Source organism: Pipistrellus hanaki (genome assembly GCF_964339955.1).
Source record: "Pipistrellus hanaki genome assembly, chromosome: 3".
NCBI lineage: Eukaryota > Metazoa > Chordata > Mammalia > Chiroptera > Vespertilionidae > Pipistrellus > Pipistrellus hanaki.
In genome coordinates, this window is record NC_140505.1 from 18,617,204 (window position 1) to 18,634,759 (window position 17,556).

Here is a 17,556-nt window from a genome sequence, read left to right on the forward strand (position 1 = left end):
TCTTCAAGATTCTGTTACATGGTAAGCTACCTGATGCAGTTAAGATATTTGACTAGCATCCCTTTGATTTATCAGAGGTATTTTAGAAGCGTGAAGGTTGTGCGAAAGAGAGTATAACTTGTGGCTAGCTGCATATATAATTTTCTTTGAGCAGTAGCTCCAAAAACCCTATAGCATTTCATTTTGTATCATGGGGTGGCTCTTCGGCTCTGTGCCCATGTTGGCCACTTAGGATTTCTCTTGTGTCTTTCAGGCCTTGAGAATGCCAGCGACATAGCTTTGTACTCGGGCTTGGGTGCTGCAGTCGTGGCTGTTGCAGTCCTCGTCATTGGTGTCACCCTTTATAGACGGAGCCAGAGTGACTATGGTGTGGACGTCATTGACTCTTCTGCATTGACAGGTGGCTTCCAGACCTTCAACTTCAAAACAGTCCGTCAAGGTCAGCGGCATAGGTTACTCCAACACCACGTCCTCAGGACCAAAGGCTGTGTTCACACAGGACCTCCATGCTCATTGGCCCTATGTGAACATAGCAGTTGGCACTGGGGGCCGCTGCCAAATTGTATTAATAAATTAGGAAACCTAAGTGCTTGGCTATTGTGAGGACAAATGGCTCTCAATGGACCATTAGCAACATTTTAAATGAGACATTTCCATCTTTAGTTAAGTTCCTTTTTCACAGATTATCCAAATTTCTATTTTAACAAGACTGCTTTGAGGATATATAATTTAGATCACTGAAATTCTGATTATTCAAGACCAACTACTATACTGCAACCTCCCAAATATATATTACACTGTTTATTAGGTATAATTATTTTTGTACTTCTGTTCTAAATAAGTAAGAAGACTCTTTATATGGGATGAGTCAGTTTGCTAGAGAAAAAAATGAAATTCCTAGTTTAAATAACTCTCAGCTGTGCCCAGTCAAGCAATCTTTTGTTGTGGGCAAAAGAACATCTATCATACCAAACTACAGCAATGCTCATTTTCAAAATGAAGGAAGAGTCATTGAATTCTCTTCTAGGAACCAAATCTATTTCTGATTGGTGATGAGACAGACACAGCTTTAATTTTACAGAGAAAAAAAAAGAAAAAAAGTAAGAAATTCTCTTCAGTGGATGAAGATTTTTTACGTGGCCTCTCGTTGTCAATATCATCACCTTTATTTCTGGCTATTACATACCAATATCACCAGTACCAGATAATAGGAATTCTCACTGCTTGGCAGGTTTTGAAGTGGAAACCCAAGATCACTATAAATTGGGAGAAACATTGCTTTAAGGCTCATCATTCACTTCTAGGCACCAAAGTTTCATGTCTGAGTCTGAGTAGCCTCATATAGGGATTAATATATATTATTTTATTAGAAATAAATTCAATTAAGATCTAATATTTAAGATCCATAAGAAACTAGAAATAGAGACTCAGGTCAAGATGGCAGAGTAGGCAATCACAGTGCTCACCTCCTCCTGTGACCACATCAAAGTTACAACTAGCTGAAGGGAATTCCTATAATCAAGGACATAAGAAGAACCCAAGCCAAGACAGGTAGGAGGGGCTGAGAAGCAGAATGAGCATGTCCCACAGCCCTGGTGTGGCAGTTAAAAATGAGAAAAGCTATTTCAGCTGAGAGGTCTCAGTCCCAAACCAGGCTCTCCAGCCCACAACTCCACAGCCTGGAAGAGAAGTTCCCATAACATCTGGCTGTGAAAATAAGCCAGGATTGTGATCAAGGGGGATGGAGGGCTGCTACAGATCTAGCAGCTATAATACTTACAGATACCATGAGCATACTCACTGGAACACAAACTTACTTACTGGCTCAGCTCCAGCCATGGGGCAATAGCTCACAAAGCACCAGGGGCAGACAGAGAGGAGGTGACCTGACTAACTTTAAAATGAGGGCTGGTGGGGGCAGGAGTCAAGGTGGCTGTCTCCCTGAGAAGAGTACTGGTAGAGGCCATTGTTCCTTTGTTGAGCCCTTCCCCCTCCCAATCTTCAGGCATAGGTCTAAGCCAAATCTGAGACCCTGCCCCACCCTGCTGCCTCACCAACCATACTATTTGCAGTGTTTCTTTCACATAGGTGTCCTGCCTTGGCTTATACTGCTAACTTTCTAAAATCTTTCAATGTCCATAAACCCCAATCAAATGGCAGCTGGCCTCAGAATGCCCTGAACCTCTTGCTAAGTGGCCCGAGGTCTGGCATTAGTTGACAGCCACCCGCAGTTCACAGTCCAACTTCTTCCAGCACAGATGACAACCAACCACATGTCACTTTGAAGTTTCTAACTGGTGGCTGCAGACCAGACACAGGTAGAATCTCATCCTGGGATGATGCATCAGAGTCCCTCCCAAGAGCCCACAACACCCTGAGTGGCCAACTTCTTGCCACACCAGAGTCCCCCCCAAATGTCCCACAAATGACATACCCAAGGGCAGACTCAGCAGACACCAGAGCTCAACTAAAGTGAACCCTGCTACATGGGGTCAGACCCTGCACAGTACCTTGTTTCCATAGCCCAAGAAATTTCTCAGTCTTTCCAAAGATTAGTCTCATCTATTGTTGTGACAGCAGCAGTCGAGATTCAACTACATCAGGAGGGCACACACAACCCATACAAGGGATACCATGGAGCACTCAGCTCAGGTGACCAGAGAGATGGTACCACTGGACCCCAAAGGGCATTTACTAAGTAAAGTCACCTTGCCAAGACTGGGAGACATAGCAGATCTACCTAATACATAGAAATATACACAAGGAGTCAGCCAAAATGAGGAGACAAAGAAACATGTTCCAAATTAAAGAACAAGGCAAAAATTCAGAAAAGAATAAATGATATGGAGACAAGCAATCTATCAGATAGAAAGCTCAAAAGATGCTCAAGTGACTTAGGGGAATAATAGGTGAATGTGAGGAGAATTTCAACAAAGAGATAGAAACTATTTAAAAAATCAGAAATGCAGAATAAATTAGAGGGAATCAAATAAGATTAGATGAAGCAGAATACTGAATCAGTGATCTGAAAGACAAGGTAATGGAAAATACACAATCAGAACAGCAAAAAGAATTTTTAAAATGATTATAGTTAAGGGACCTCTGGTACAACATTGTAACAACATTTGCTTCATAGAAGTACCAGCAGGGGAAGAGAGAGAGCAAGGGATTGACAACCTATTTGAATAAATAACCAAACCTGGAAAATGAAATAGGCATATAACTCCAGGAAGCACAGTCAAAAACAAGATGAACCCAAAGAGGCCCACACCAAGATACAACATAATTAAAATGCCCAGGTTTAGAAACAGATAGTGACCCTTATAAACAGCAAGAGTAAATAGTTATGTACACAGAAACTCCCAGAAGACTGTCAGCTGATGTGTCCACAGAAACTTAGAAGGCCAGAGGGGATTGGCACAAAATACTCAAAATTATGTAAAGGAAAGAACTACGGCCAAGATGACTCTACCCAGTAAGGCTATAATATACATTGAAAGGGGAAACAATGAGTTTCACTGGCCAAAAAAAAGTATTACAAAAAATATTAAATGGACTTCTTTAAGAAGAGATGATCAAAAGTATGAATAGCAAAATATAGGAAATAAATTTTTTTTTGTTAACAAAGCCAAACACTTAGTAATAGCAGTGGATACACCAATATAAAGCTAGTACAAAGGTAAAAAGGCAAATATAGAAAGAGAAATGTGTAATTAAGAGATACATACAAACATATGCACAAAGGAAGCAAAAAAATGTTGAAACTATAGTGATTTTAGTATGTGTTCAAACCTAACCATCATCAACTTAAAATAGACTGCTATAACATAGCTTTTTTTTTAAAGACATATTTTGTTGATTTTTCACAGAGAGGAAGGGAGAGGGACAGAGACCCAGAAACATTGATGAGAGAGAAACATTGACTGGCTGCCTCCTGCACACCCCCCACCGGGGATGTGCCCGCAACCAATGTACATGCCCTTGACCGGAATCGAACCTGGGACCTTTCAGTCCACAGACCGATGCTCTATTCACTGAGCAAAACCGGTTTCCCCTAACATAGCTTTTTATATAGGAAGTGCATGGTAACCATAAAGCAAAATTCTACAAAGGATATACAGGAAATACAGAGAAATAAATCCTAAAATAAATTGATGGTTGCCAAATGATTGCCAGGGGGTTTGGGGAATGGATGAAAAGTGAAGGGATTAAGATGCCCAAATTGGCAGTTATAGACACAGTCACAGGGATGTAAAGTATAGCATAGGGAATATAATCAATAATATTCTAATAACTATGTATGGTGTCAGGTGTGTGATCAGTTTGTAAGTTATAAAATGTTTAATAAGTATGTTGTACACTTGAAACTAATACATTATATGTCAACTGAAATAAAAAAAAAATTAAGAAACTAGAAATATATAATCATCAAATAATAAGATATCAGTGTCTTAGACCAAGCACTTCAAAATGGAGGAAAGCTAGTGGTATGAGAGCTGCGTGTACAAGTGCAGAATCTTTGAAGTCATAAAGATGAGTCCAAAATTGCTAAATGACCTAGTTAATCAGTTAGTTTCTCTGAGTCTCAATTCACAGCTATAAAATGGAGATACTCATATCCACTTCAAAGGTTCTTCTGAGGATGAAATTACCTGGAATAACATGACTTACAAGCCCTTTGCATATGGAAACTGCTCAATAAATGTAGTGAATATTGTTCTAGAACTTGGTTATTTCCCATTGCCTGGGCACTGGAGGCTACTGCATTCACAGAGCACCAGGCAGCAGGCTAGAGCAGTGGCTCATTTGGAGAATGCTGACTGGGAGAAGCTTAAACACATTTCCTTACTATGGCGCTTCTCTGAGCTTATGTGTATAGTAAGCCTTTCCAATCTTTACCATTTTAATATTTTCTAACCAGGAGTCTCACAAAACTAGTTGATATAAGAAAGAATTCTCTATTCAAATTCCACTCTACCCTATTAATTGTTGTGATAACACCTCACATTGATGCTCCTTGGTTCTGCCCTCCATTGTCTTGGAGACATCCTTCTTGAGCAAATATAATTAGCACCCAGCAAGGTGACAAGCGAGACTGTTCAATAGAATGAGACACTCAGAATACACCAGGAACTTCATAAAAAGGATTTCCAGCGAGAAATTTGGGATAATCAGATGTTTGTTCCTGATCAGACTTCAATCAAGTTGGCAGCCAACTTTTGTCAACTGTGGACTCTATTATGCATAGCTACTGTTCCAGGGGTGGGCAAAAGTAGTTTTGCAGTTGTGAGTACAAGAAACACAGAATTTATTCTTGTATTACTATTTATTAATTATTGTATTATTTATTTACATTACAAGTGCAAACCTACTTTCCCCCTCTCCTCTATAATCCTATTTTCCATTTAAGTGCATATGTTAGGCTTAAGTACAACTCTAAGAAATATTTTTGCTTCATGGATTCACTTAAGTTAGGAGGGTCTTTTAAGAGTAGCCAGAAATTAATCTTCAAAAGGTGAGGGATTGAGATACAATAGCCATGAAACTCTGGGATATGATTTTTCAGGTCTCAGTGGAAATACCTGTTCCCAACTCTTTCAAGATGTTAGATGGATCTTAAGCCCTGCTTCTTGCCTGGGAAAACCATAAATAAAAGCAAGGATAGTGCCTGTAGAATTCAATGCAGTCCTGTTAAAAAAGCACAGCCCCTTGATCGTTCCTGTGTCTTAGCACAGGAGCCTTAGGCATGAAAAAATGCATCGCCAAGGAGCCTGTAGGCCTACGAGGTTATTTCACCTCATTCTGAACCTCTTATTATGTAGGATTCTTAGAGCATTAGAACTTTACTGGGGAAAATCAGAATTACAGATTTCCTGCTGGGGTTGCTACAAATTATGAAAATGGAAAAACAAAAGAGTCTAATACAATATGTCCTGGAATTGCAACATCTTCAAAAATACCATACTTTAAACATTTTTGTCAGCCGCGAAAGGAAAATGGTTTAATACGGTTTGGGTTTCAATTCGAGATGTCACATTGACGGACTGATATGGGTGGGAGGTTTGGGACTGAGGGTTATTTTGTTATTTAGTAATAAATGAGATTACTTCATCACAAGAAAATATCACAGCATTTCGTTTTATTATATGGCTTAGGAAAAATCGGTAAGCCCCAACATATGAGTAAGTCCAATTTCTCATGTTTTTGTAAAGATTGTTTTGTTTTTTCCATTTGTTTTGAGACCAAAAAGGAAGCCATTCTCCAGGTAGAATATTTCTCCCTCGCCCCATGTGATGCCTCCTTTCCCTCTCAGAGTGACATATGCATTATTAGAGCAAATTTGGGTCTCCTGAACTTCCTGCTCCGGGGACACATCATTTCTCGCCCCCAAGTTCCAAAATGCCCAGAAATTCAGGAGATGTGTGGACACCCACACAGCTTCAGTTATAAACAGCACAACCCAGGCACCATGCTGTGTCATCTCGTGCCATTTAAAATGAACAGATGTTATTTTTGCTCCAAAAGGGATTATAAAACATCTTTTTCCCTCCGCCTCCTCTTTTTTTTTTTTTTTTTTTTTTTTTTTAAGTTTCTCTTGCCAGTTAAAATCACATCAACAAAAATACCTGATGGTGTATCAGAAATACCTGTTTTTGAAAAGACAGCTTGTAAGGAACTCTAAAAAGTGAATGATTTAGGTTAGTGGCATTCAGAGAACCACCTAGGAAAGCCAGAGACCAGGGATCTGGTCACTAATGGCCGGTCTCACAGAGCCAATCTAGATGCTCGGGGTGGCCCTGAAGGTCTAGCTCTGATTGGAGCAGCAGGCAATCATACAGTCTGTTATGCAATTCGTGGAAGCAGATGCAAAAGGGTAACTGTGACACCTTTTAGTTTCTGAGTGACAGAGCCCTTTTCTTTTATCAGGTAACTCCCTGCTCCTGAATTCCTCCATGCAGCCAGACCTGACCGTGAGTCGCACCTACAGTGGGCCCATCTGTCTACAGGACCCTCTGGACAAGGAACTCATGACCGAGTCTTCACTCTTCAACCCTTTGTCAGACATCAAAGTCAAAGTTCAGAGCTCATTCATGGTTTCGCTGGGAGTGTCTGAGAGAGCCGAGTACCATGGCAAGAACCATCCTGGGACCTTTCCCCATGGAAACAACCGCAACTTCAGTACAGTGCATCCCAGAAATAAAACACCCTACCTCCAAAATCTGTCATCGCTTCCCACAAGGACGGAACTGAGGACAACTGGTGTCTTTGGCCATTTAGGAGGACGCTTAGTAATGCCAAATACAGGTGGGTGGTAAGTGTGCGTTTGTGTATCTTCCAGCATTTGTTTAAATGTTTTGTATTTGCACAATTAAGTCCCATCAGATTAATTCTTAATATGTTTACCATCCCCTTATCAGACCTTCAAGTACCGTGGCTCCAACAGTTTACTTGATTTACACTGCAAACAAGAAGCAAGGCTGAGATGAGATTTTGCAATCTTCATCCCATCATGGACTGAACAGTCCATTTGATGCCTTAACTAGAGTTGGTGGCCATATTTGTTCAAAATATTTGGGATGGTCCACAGAGTTTAAACCCATTTGAAATATATTTCCTAGAACATGATCAGAAAGCACTGAGAACATTCTTTGAAAAGCCCCAGGTTTATGGACAAGCATGGCTGATGCACTAGTAAGTAATTTAGTGAAATGACATTCTGAGTTGAACTTCCCCAGTGACTGACCTATTCAACACTGATGTCCACAGCCCTTGCTAGGTTACTTCATGATGAGCAAGACTACAGTTTTAAGGCTATATCATAAATAACTTAGTTCTCAATATCTTTTTCCTCCTTTTGGTTATATGATCTGTACAGCCCAGAACACTTTAAAAATTACTCTATATTCAGATTAGTCTTCAAAGTAGACACCTAAGATCTAACTGGAGGACAAAAGAGGGCCATCTCTCCTCTGATTTCTAAGCAAGGAGACATAGGAAGTGCTCAGAATCATCCTGGCTACTTTATGGAAAAAGAGTGCCCTGATCTGCCAGTTTGACCAAACAACAGGTTATATTGTTTAGGGTCTTGTCAAACTTCTCTCTAGGGGAGAGAGAACCTTTCTCTCCAAGTGAAACATTTTATCTTAGAAAATGAAATCTGTAATGGGACTAGTCTGATGTGACCATTCCTGCTGACGGACCCTCTGCTAGCTTAGCGACTTGAGACCCCTGTTTGTTTCAAGTTGATGAATAGTCTTATTCTACTATATCAACTGCTTTCTTAAAGACTTCGTTTCAGGCAAATAGCCCTCTTATACAGATCTAATAATGATTTTTTTTTCTAAACTTCCAAAACTCTACATTTTTCTTGGTCAGCGTTTTAGGACGTAGTAAGGACAAAGGTTTAAATGTGAATGCATGTCTCTGGTAATAACGGCAGATAGCTTAATGGGGAATTGGTCAGCCGTACTTACCAAGTGCCCCAATGTAAGAAACTTATGAACTAGAAGTGTGGGTTCTGAAAAGAGAAACTAAAAGATGCAAACCCTGTCCTTTCAAAGATAGTAGGATATATTAATCAGAAACATAGAAGTTGTACATTGAGTTATTGTGCATTAATCTTATGTCCACATTCTAACCCATTCTAGCAGACTTTCAATAGTTACTGGTTGAATAAATTGGCCCACAACCATCCTTTCTCTTCCCATCCCCTCACTTATTGATATGTGTTTACACACATGTGGAGGGAGTGCCAAAATCAACCCATTCACTGGCTATGTTTGTTTAATGTTGCTCAAAGAAAAGAGATGGAATCATGGTGAAACAGATTTTTCTTTTTCTTCCCTTTGGACTTAAGAAGTACTGCTGCTGAAAACTAAAAGTTTTATAGAGGGGATAAATTATGATGGGAAAAAATAAAGTAAAATAAAATAAAAAGAAAGATGAGGAACCTGAAAACAACCCCCCCCCCCAAAAAGAAGAAGAAGAAGAAGAAGAAGAAGAAGAAGAAGAAGAAGAAGAAGAAGAAGAAGAAACCTAAAAGTTTTGATAGCATTTTCTCTGATTCCCAAATGCTTCCTCTGTAAAGAGGTATTTTTAAAGTTTCTAACAAGATGTCCCACACAAAATTGAATCTGTTCACTGGGAATGAATTTTAGGAAAAATATGTGTGGGGAAGTGAAACATATGCTCTGTTATTTACAGAACATAAATATAAAATATGGCCGAAACCGGTTTGGCTCAATGGATAGAGCTTTGGCCTGCGGACTGAAAGGTCCCAGGTTTGATTACAGTCAAGGGCATGTGTCTTGGTTGTGGGCACATCCCCAGTGTGTGTGTGGGGGCAGGGGTGCAAGAAGCAGCTGATCGATGTTTCTCTCTCATTGATGTTTCTAACTCTCTATCCCTCTCTTCCTCTCTGTAAAAAAATCAATAAAATATATTTTAAAAATGTAAAATATGCCTCTAGAGCTAATGTGTAAGGAAGCAAGGCAGAGAAATTAAATTGTTCTAATGCTGTCCATCCCAAATTGTTGTCTGGTGTCTGGCAATGATTTCTCAAAAAGGTTGGGGTGGTCCCCACACTATAAAAATCATTCATTATGCAAAATATGAAACAAGAAACTCAGACAGGTGGTTCTGTTGTAGTATCAAATAAAAGGCTGTCAGGTTAGCAGGTAGAGTTTGGGGAAGGGTGTATTTTTCCTTAATCAGACATAACTGGTGAGTGATATATTAAAAATGGCTACTTCTCTAGGGAGACACGAGTATAAAGATGCCCCAGAGTGCCGTTCCTCCTTCATACAACATAACATGCAACCAACACGATCACCCTGCCAGAAGCCTTGTCAATGTGTGAATATCTTCCATCTCCATGTAGAATTTGCATGTTTGCCTGGGAGAAGGGAAGTATGTTTGAAGGATAATCATATGTTTTCTGATTGAAGGAAAGATAAAATAGTGTAAAGCTCCAATGATCCTATAGATTCAGATTGAATTTAGAAGTATTATGAGGAATGTTTCCATCTAAACACAGGGAATTAAGCTGACTTGAAAGAAATAAGATAGGATCTGTTCCACAAACAGCCCTTTCCCCTAAGTCCACACACATATTTATTCTGCTTCGATCCGAGTTGCCGTCAGGCCCTCATGACATACAGAACATAGCTTATCTCAAAGCCTAACCTATTTTTTTTTTTACTCAGAATTTTGAATTTTATTCATTCATTAATATATTTATGATTTATCTTTTGAGGGTCTACTGTGTGCCAAGCATTGTACTCTGAGTTATTGATGTGATAAGCCATTATTGTTGTGTTTGGTTTTTTGTGTGTGTGTTTTTTTTGTTTTGTTTTTTTACATACTGTGTGAGTTCATGTATTTAAATGTTTAGAATAAGCAAACTAATCAACATGTCAGAAAGCAAGTAAGTGATCACTTGGGATTGCCATCAAAGAACTGACTTCTAAAGGGCACAAGAGAACTTTCTGTGGCAATGAAAATGCTCTGTATCTTGATTATGATTATGGTTACAGGAGGGTATACATTTGTCAAAACTCATTAATGTATACACTTACAACATGAATTATACCTCATGGGAAGGGGAAATGTGAGATACAAAGTTGTTCTTTTGGGTCAATTGCCTAGAATACATTAATGCTTGATCTTAGCCTCCTGTACTTCTATAGCTAAACAACAGTGACTTCATGTCTCTTGTCATAATTGCCTAGGTAGTCTGAATGAGGGGCAACAGAGAGAGAATATACAATGTCTAGGCTATGTATTCAGGTTGACACCCACATACACTGAACATCTGGTGGATTACAGTTTCTATTCAACATAAGGAAGAAGTAATAGATGTCACTTAATTTGCCAACTACATTTAAGGGAAAATGGGCAGTGAAAGGAGGAGCCTGATCAGAGCCTCCCAAGTATAACCATGACAAACCTCCTACGATTGGCATTAAGGTTGAGAATATAAATGGATACCCTTGCTGAAAAGCTATAAGCAAGATTTAACTGCGCCTCATTCTCAGGGCTGGGGAATGATAATGATAACTAGTGTGCCACTGAATAATGCGAATCACAAATACCTTGTTTTGCAATGAGTCTTGCATTCCTTGATTCTGTAGCAGCTAACAGGCCCAGAAAAGGATGTCACTAAAGCCTGCCATCTCTAGATTTAAATTATCATCAGCAAGCAGAAAGCTTTCTGTGTGATTACATTAGCTCAAATGAAAGGAGGAAAGGTGAGAGCTGCATTATTCAAAGAATAAGAGGATGCCTTGAGATTTTATTTTATAGAGATCTTATTGTGTTTCTATTTCATTTCTTTTTATAAACAAAGGCTACATTAGAGAGAATATCTGCCCTCTCTAGACTGTTCTCTCTTGTCCAAAATGAAATATTTACTTCGCAGCATTCAAGAGAAAGAGGAGGCATTTCAAATCCAGCGTCATGTGCCCTCCCGATGCCATCCCTGCTTGCATTGCATGATTTTACTGAAGCAAGGCTACTGAGTATTTTCCAATTTGTTGCTGAGATGAATATGGCTCAGTCACCTTTCCGAACTTCTGTTTGCAAATAGTGGCCAAATAGTGGCCATGCAATAACCTGTAAGATCCAATGCAACAATCTATCAGGTTCCTAAGCTCATCTGGGCTTCTTCTTTCTCCAGTTTTCTTGACAAAAAAACAAACAAACAAATAAACAAACAAACACAGTTCTCCTCTAATCTCTTCCCTAAACTTACTTCAGGATGCACATTTTAGAGGACTATTTTATACTAGGCTCTAGCAAAATGTTAATGGCCCACCCATCATTGCAAGATGCTCTTTCAGGAAATGAATGGGTAGAAACAAGATAGAGAGGAACATTTTTTTTAAATTTCAGAGTAGATTAACTGATAATTGGAAAACTTTTATATTCTCAGATATGTTTGATAGTCTAGGACATCCAATTTTTAAGAGAATTTAAAAATGGTAGGAAGACTTTAAATGAAACCTAATTTGAATACACACTTGAATAATATATTTTTCTTTATGTCACTGTTAGTAAATAATGGGTTCTCCATTATTACCTTGGACTTCATGAACTTTGCAAGGATCGAGGTTTCACAGACTGCTCTGAGAAGGTCCTTTTTTGTGAGCATCGGCAAGGTGCCCAATAATTGGAAAAGTTACAAATAACCTTCGGTTTTTTTTCTGTTTTAGGGGTGAGTTTACTCATACCACATGGCGCCATCCCAGAGGAGAATTCTTGGGAGATTTATATGTCCATCAACCAAGGTGAACCCAGGTAAGGGACAGAAAGAAATGATATGTCAGTGACATCTTGAATATGGAATAGAGCTTCTGCAGAAAATCTGAAGTTTGTGAGATCTGTGACATGGAGGTGTGTAGGTACAATTATGAGCTATTGACTTTACAGAAGAAAAATCAGCTGCAAAACTATTGGCTAGAATTAAAGCACAGGCAGCCTTGCATTTTTAGGTAATTAATGTAAGTCTCTGACATCTAGACAGCAGATACTAAATGTGAAACAGTGACTTGGTAGGCAAGTCCTAAGCAGGGCTTCTCCACAAACAGACTGCCTCCCTCAGTTTTCTTCTTAAAAGAAAAGGAAAAAGAAAAATCAACCCTGGAGGCACTGTTTGGTGCTAGGGTTTATGCAAATGCAGGCTATGATTGACCTGTGACCTTTCAAGGTCAGCAGAAGAGCTGCAATAAGCAAGAAAGACAACTTCTTAGGAAATTTACCTCATGTGAAAATATGGTGTACGCTCCAACAGCTTTCAGATCTGACAAATTTCAGCAGCATTAAATTCAATTACATGAACAAATACAAATCTTGTCACATATTCTTTTAATGAAAGGAGTTGGTTATTTTCTTAGCACAGCTATAATATTTGCGGAAATGTTGCCTTCCACCGCACAAGATAAAGCTACCTCCTCTTTAGAAAGCAATTTCTCTCACAAACTGGATACATACCTCTGGCATTTTCAGTCTTAGCATCTTGGTTATTTTAGAATAGATTTTTTGTTTTTAGCAAAGAACACACGAAGGAAAAACACTGAAAGGAAAAACAGCCAGAGAGACAGATGGTTGAACAGATTTTGATAGCTATCTCCATAAAAGGATTTGCTGGTGGCCAGTGGTTTTAACATAATGCTCTACAGAGTTTGAGAGGAATGGATAGAAGAAGGCTCTGCTCACTGGCTGTGGGTAAGGCTCTTAGAGGATTTGCATGTAAACTCTATTCTGTTGGGATTTCCTGTTAGTTCCTCAGTCCTGTAAAGCTAGATCTTTACCTTTGCACTTGAAAACATGCTAGTGTCTAAATATCTCCACTTACTTAGGGGAAACTAAGGAACAGGAGGGTTGAGGAGTTTCTTCAAAACCCCAAAATGTAGTTCTGTATATAAGAATAAACCTCGTGTTTTTTTCCCCTTTGGTTGATTTATATATGAAGCCGTATCTGTTTAACATTGAGATCATGCTCAATTACACATATGCTTGTAAACACATCACCCTGCAAAAATCAAGTATGGTCCTGCACCGCTTAACGTTTTCCTAAACGCTGCACAGGCCGGACCACATATATAACAGTTGCCCCTAAAATTGCAATGGAGCTGAAAAATTCCTGTCACCTAATGATGTGTCATAGCACAGTGCTTCACTCATGCGTTTGTGGTGATGCTGATGTAACAAACCTATCTGCTGCCAGTCATGTAAGAGTGCCTTCTAGATTGTTTAAGTAACTCAGTGATGTTCTTACAACCATGAAATCGCCTAGTGAGACATTTCTCAAACCATATCCCCATTGTTAAGCATAGTTCACATTTTCAAAGGCACCTAATTTACAGCTCACTTCCATCCCATCCATATCTCGTTTCCTCCTAAGAGGTCAGACTAGAATGTGCCAAAAGGCATCAAATGTACAAGAAATTAAATACAATGGCTCAAAAATGTGGGAAATATTGATTAGGGCATCTTGTAATTATAAAGTAAGAAGGATAAATACTTAAAAACTCACGAAAGAACACACACCTTGAAAGACAGGTTTAGCCCTGACTGGTTTGGCTCAGTGGTTAGAGCATCGGCCTAAAAATAGCAAATGCCTTTCTGTTTCTTTTTTTTAAAAGCTTAGGCTAATCCCCCCCACCCCCCCATCCTTCCAGGAGGCTGTTTGAATCTGAGTTTTTCAGCTTTTCATCCTGTGATTAATCAGGAGAAGGCCATTTAGTGTCACCTTTTCTTTTTAATATTTTTAAACACCCATTTTCACTTTATGTCACCCTCTGTCATTCTGAACGTGTGTTTAGAGCAAGGCCCATCTTCCTCAATGTCATGGCGATGCAGCGGTGCTGCTGTTTCCTTCATCTTTGCCTCTGTAGCCATCACAGTGCCCTTCCTGTTAGCTCACAGGTGTGAGCATTGGATTTCCTGATTCCATCACTTCCACACACACAGAATGACCCTGGGATCTTCCAAACAACACCTAGGTGCTGTATTTAAGTTAAAGTCTGTTCCATTTTCCTACTGATGTTACATTTCTGTTGCTCCTTCCTGCACTAAGTCCTGGTGTAGCAGGGAGGTGGTTTAGTGGAACTGTCACTGATGTCATTGATGCAAATTCTGTACCAGGTTCCCAGATATGGCTGTGTGGGATGAATTGCAGACTCAAAATAACACCTTGTGTTCAAATAGTCTCAGATGGTTGGTTATATTTTGATATTTTGGTAAGTTTTAGGTGAGGTTGTCAGGACAGAATGTACCTTGTCCTTCTTGGGAGAGCAGAGAGAGACACTGTGCTTTTCATTAAGTGGAAGGATGTTGCTTTCCTTCCTCAATGTCCCTGCTCTGTCTACACTTTCAGAATTGACCACACATCTTAATGAAGCTTTTCCAACCTCTTTTAGCAATCTGGGCCTTCAGGTTGGTTATAGTGCTTAGCAAATGATGTCTGATCATTTTTTGTCTATATATACACACATTATATGTTTTGCTGGAAGGGGAATTTACATCCTTGAAAAGGTAATAATCACTTGCCTTTATTTAAGTGTAATTTTTCAATGTACTCTTACATACCTCTGACTCATTTAATCTCCACAGTAATGTTCCAAAGAGAAGGATTTTATCCCAGTTTTAGAAATGTAGAGGGTGGGGAATCTAAAAAAGATTCTAAGAAGCAAAGCTGCCTTCCAAGGCTTGTTACTTACTGGCCGAGTGGAGATTTGCCTTCAGAGTATCTGGCTCCAACTCCAGAGCTCATGGACTAAAGGACACCACCTCTCCTTGATGCTGGGGACTTGCAGGAGACAGTTCTCTGATGTTGGATCCCCACTCCTCCTGGCCTCTGTAAGGAAGCATCTCCTGGAACAGCTCTGTCAGAGCACTGAGAACTAGGCAAGGCAGGATCAAGTTGAACTTTTCTTAGAAGGGCATGTTACATTACAGACTTGAGAGAAGAAAGACTAGAAGCAGGTCTCACTCCAGGGCTGAATCTCAGCAGACACGTTAGGGAACATCTGAGCTCAGTGAATAAGAGTGTGAACTCTGGCATCAGAGGCCCTGGGTTCAGATCTAAGCTTCCCTGCTATTATCTGTGTGACCTTAGGTAAGATACGGAAGCTCTTTGTGAGTGTCCTTATGTGAAAAGCAATAGCACCTACCTTATAGAGCTATTATAAGGGGTTGTAGGAAATAAAGTCATACAACCATCTCAAAGATGATAAATAAAAGAAAACCTAATGGATATATTTATATTTGATTAAGTATTCTACCTACAGTATATCCTTTAACTTTCACATCAATTCTATATGGTAAATAACTTAGGCATCCTAATTTTTATAGATTTGAAAATTAAGTCCAAGAAAAGTTAGGCAAGACTGAGCACCAAAGCAAGATTTTCTGTCTCACAATGTAGTGTTAGACTATCTCACACTCCCCAATTTAGGTTTAATTAAGCATATTATTCTTGAGTCCAGTAAGGCATGCTTGATGAGGGTCAGTGCTTATGCTTAATAATAGAAATACATTATAAAACGGACTGAGAGGGACCTGGGTTTGGGAAGACAACAGCTTTGTAATTCATTGTGGAATTACACTGCAATAGAGGATTTCACAGAAAACAATGGAAAAATAGAGAAAGGCCCCTGAATCTATTCTAGGATAGACTTCAGAGGGGATGGTAGGGAGGGTGGCTCTCAGGAGTTGTCTGTCACTTGTACTGAATCTAAAAGATCAGTATAAATGAGCCAAACAAAGACAGGTATAAGGGCTATCCCTCAATGATTTCTAGATTCCAGATACATTTTTCTAGTATCTATAGAGTACAAGGTTGGGGGGAGTCTTTAAGAGTTTCTAAAGCCAGGCACTATTCCCTGCTTGGAAGTCACTCTGATGCCAGAACATTGCCTTCCAACTCTAATCCAGGGCTTTCCACAGAGCAAAGTTAGGTTGCATGCAGTGCCCATTCACAAAACAGAGGGCATTTAGTGACCTCACATGAGCAGGGAATACAGTGGCCTCACAAAAACTCAATGGCATGACACTGGGGCTGCTAGGTATTGTGGTGATGAGCCCTAGGTGTCCTCCTGGATCAGGGTATTTAAGCAGCTAGCTCATGGCCAAGCATGACTCCTCTATCTCAAGTCCTTTTAGAGGGCAAGAACTGGCAGGGCAGTCATCATTCTCAAAAGCCTGTCTCCATTCCAAAACTTTAGTTTGAAAGCAATTGGGTCTTTTTATTTTAATTTTTTTAGGAGCTATTGGGGATGGGGGGAGATAATTTTTGATCCTCTCTAACTATGTTTTGATTTTTTAAAATAAAATTAAAGTGCTTAAAAAAGAGGATCAAAAAAGTAATTTGTCTCATTTCAGAAATTCCCCCAAATATATCCCAATAAGAAAAATGAGCCCAGCCAGCCGGTATAGGTAGTTCATTGGTTGAGTGTAGACCTATGAACCAGAAGGTCACAGTTTGATTCCGGTCAGGGCATGTCTGGGGTGCAGGCTTGATCCCCAGTAAGATATGCTTGATGAGGGACAGTGCTTATGCTTAATAATAGAAATGCATATTACAGATATAAATATTTCCATTACAAATATAAATATATCCATTAGGTGTTCTTTTATTTATTATATTTGGGGCGCATAGTAGGCAGCCGAAATGATTCTCTCGCATCATTGATTTTTCCCTCTCCCTCTCTCTCTCCCTTCATCTCTAAAATCAATAAAAATATAAAAAGAAAATGGTATAGATGTGCCATAGTCTTCCCAGCTCTCTTGTGCATCCTCCCCACCCCATGGTTGGAGAGTGGAGAACTGGACCAGAAAATTATTATATGGAGCTTTCTTCTGAGAAGCAATAAAATGAAACCAAAGGCAAACATTCATTTCTTTTTTCAATTACACTGTCATGTGGATATTCCTGACCAAATGCTTAGACTAAAATTGGAAATGTAAATAATCTTACTGAAAAATTTACAAAAAGGCACATATTTTAGAATTTAGGCTCATCCCAGAGGAATATTTCAATTAACTTTTTTCTTC

At 39.3% G+C, this 17,556-nt stretch overlaps 1 protein-coding gene across 9 annotated transcripts in view; it reads left to right on the forward strand.

The window, feature by feature from the left end:
* Positions 1–17,556, forward strand: part of UNC5D (unc-5 netrin receptor D) — a 495,999-nt gene that overhangs the window by 427,467 nt on the left and 50,976 nt on the right. For 5 of the 9 annotated variants that reach the window (XM_084879252.1, XM_084879255.1, XM_084879253.1 and 2 more), the window contains 3 exons: positions 254–439; positions 6,928–7,305; positions 12,213–12,297. In XM_084879252.1, the coding sequence (XP_084735378.1) occupies positions 254–439; positions 6,928–7,305; positions 12,213–12,297 (649 nt within the window). The remainder of the gene's footprint in view (positions 1–253; positions 440–6,927; positions 7,306–12,212; positions 12,298–17,556) is intronic. The other 4 variants (XM_084879254.1, XM_084879259.1, XM_084879257.1 and 1 more) reach the window with 2 other exon arrangements.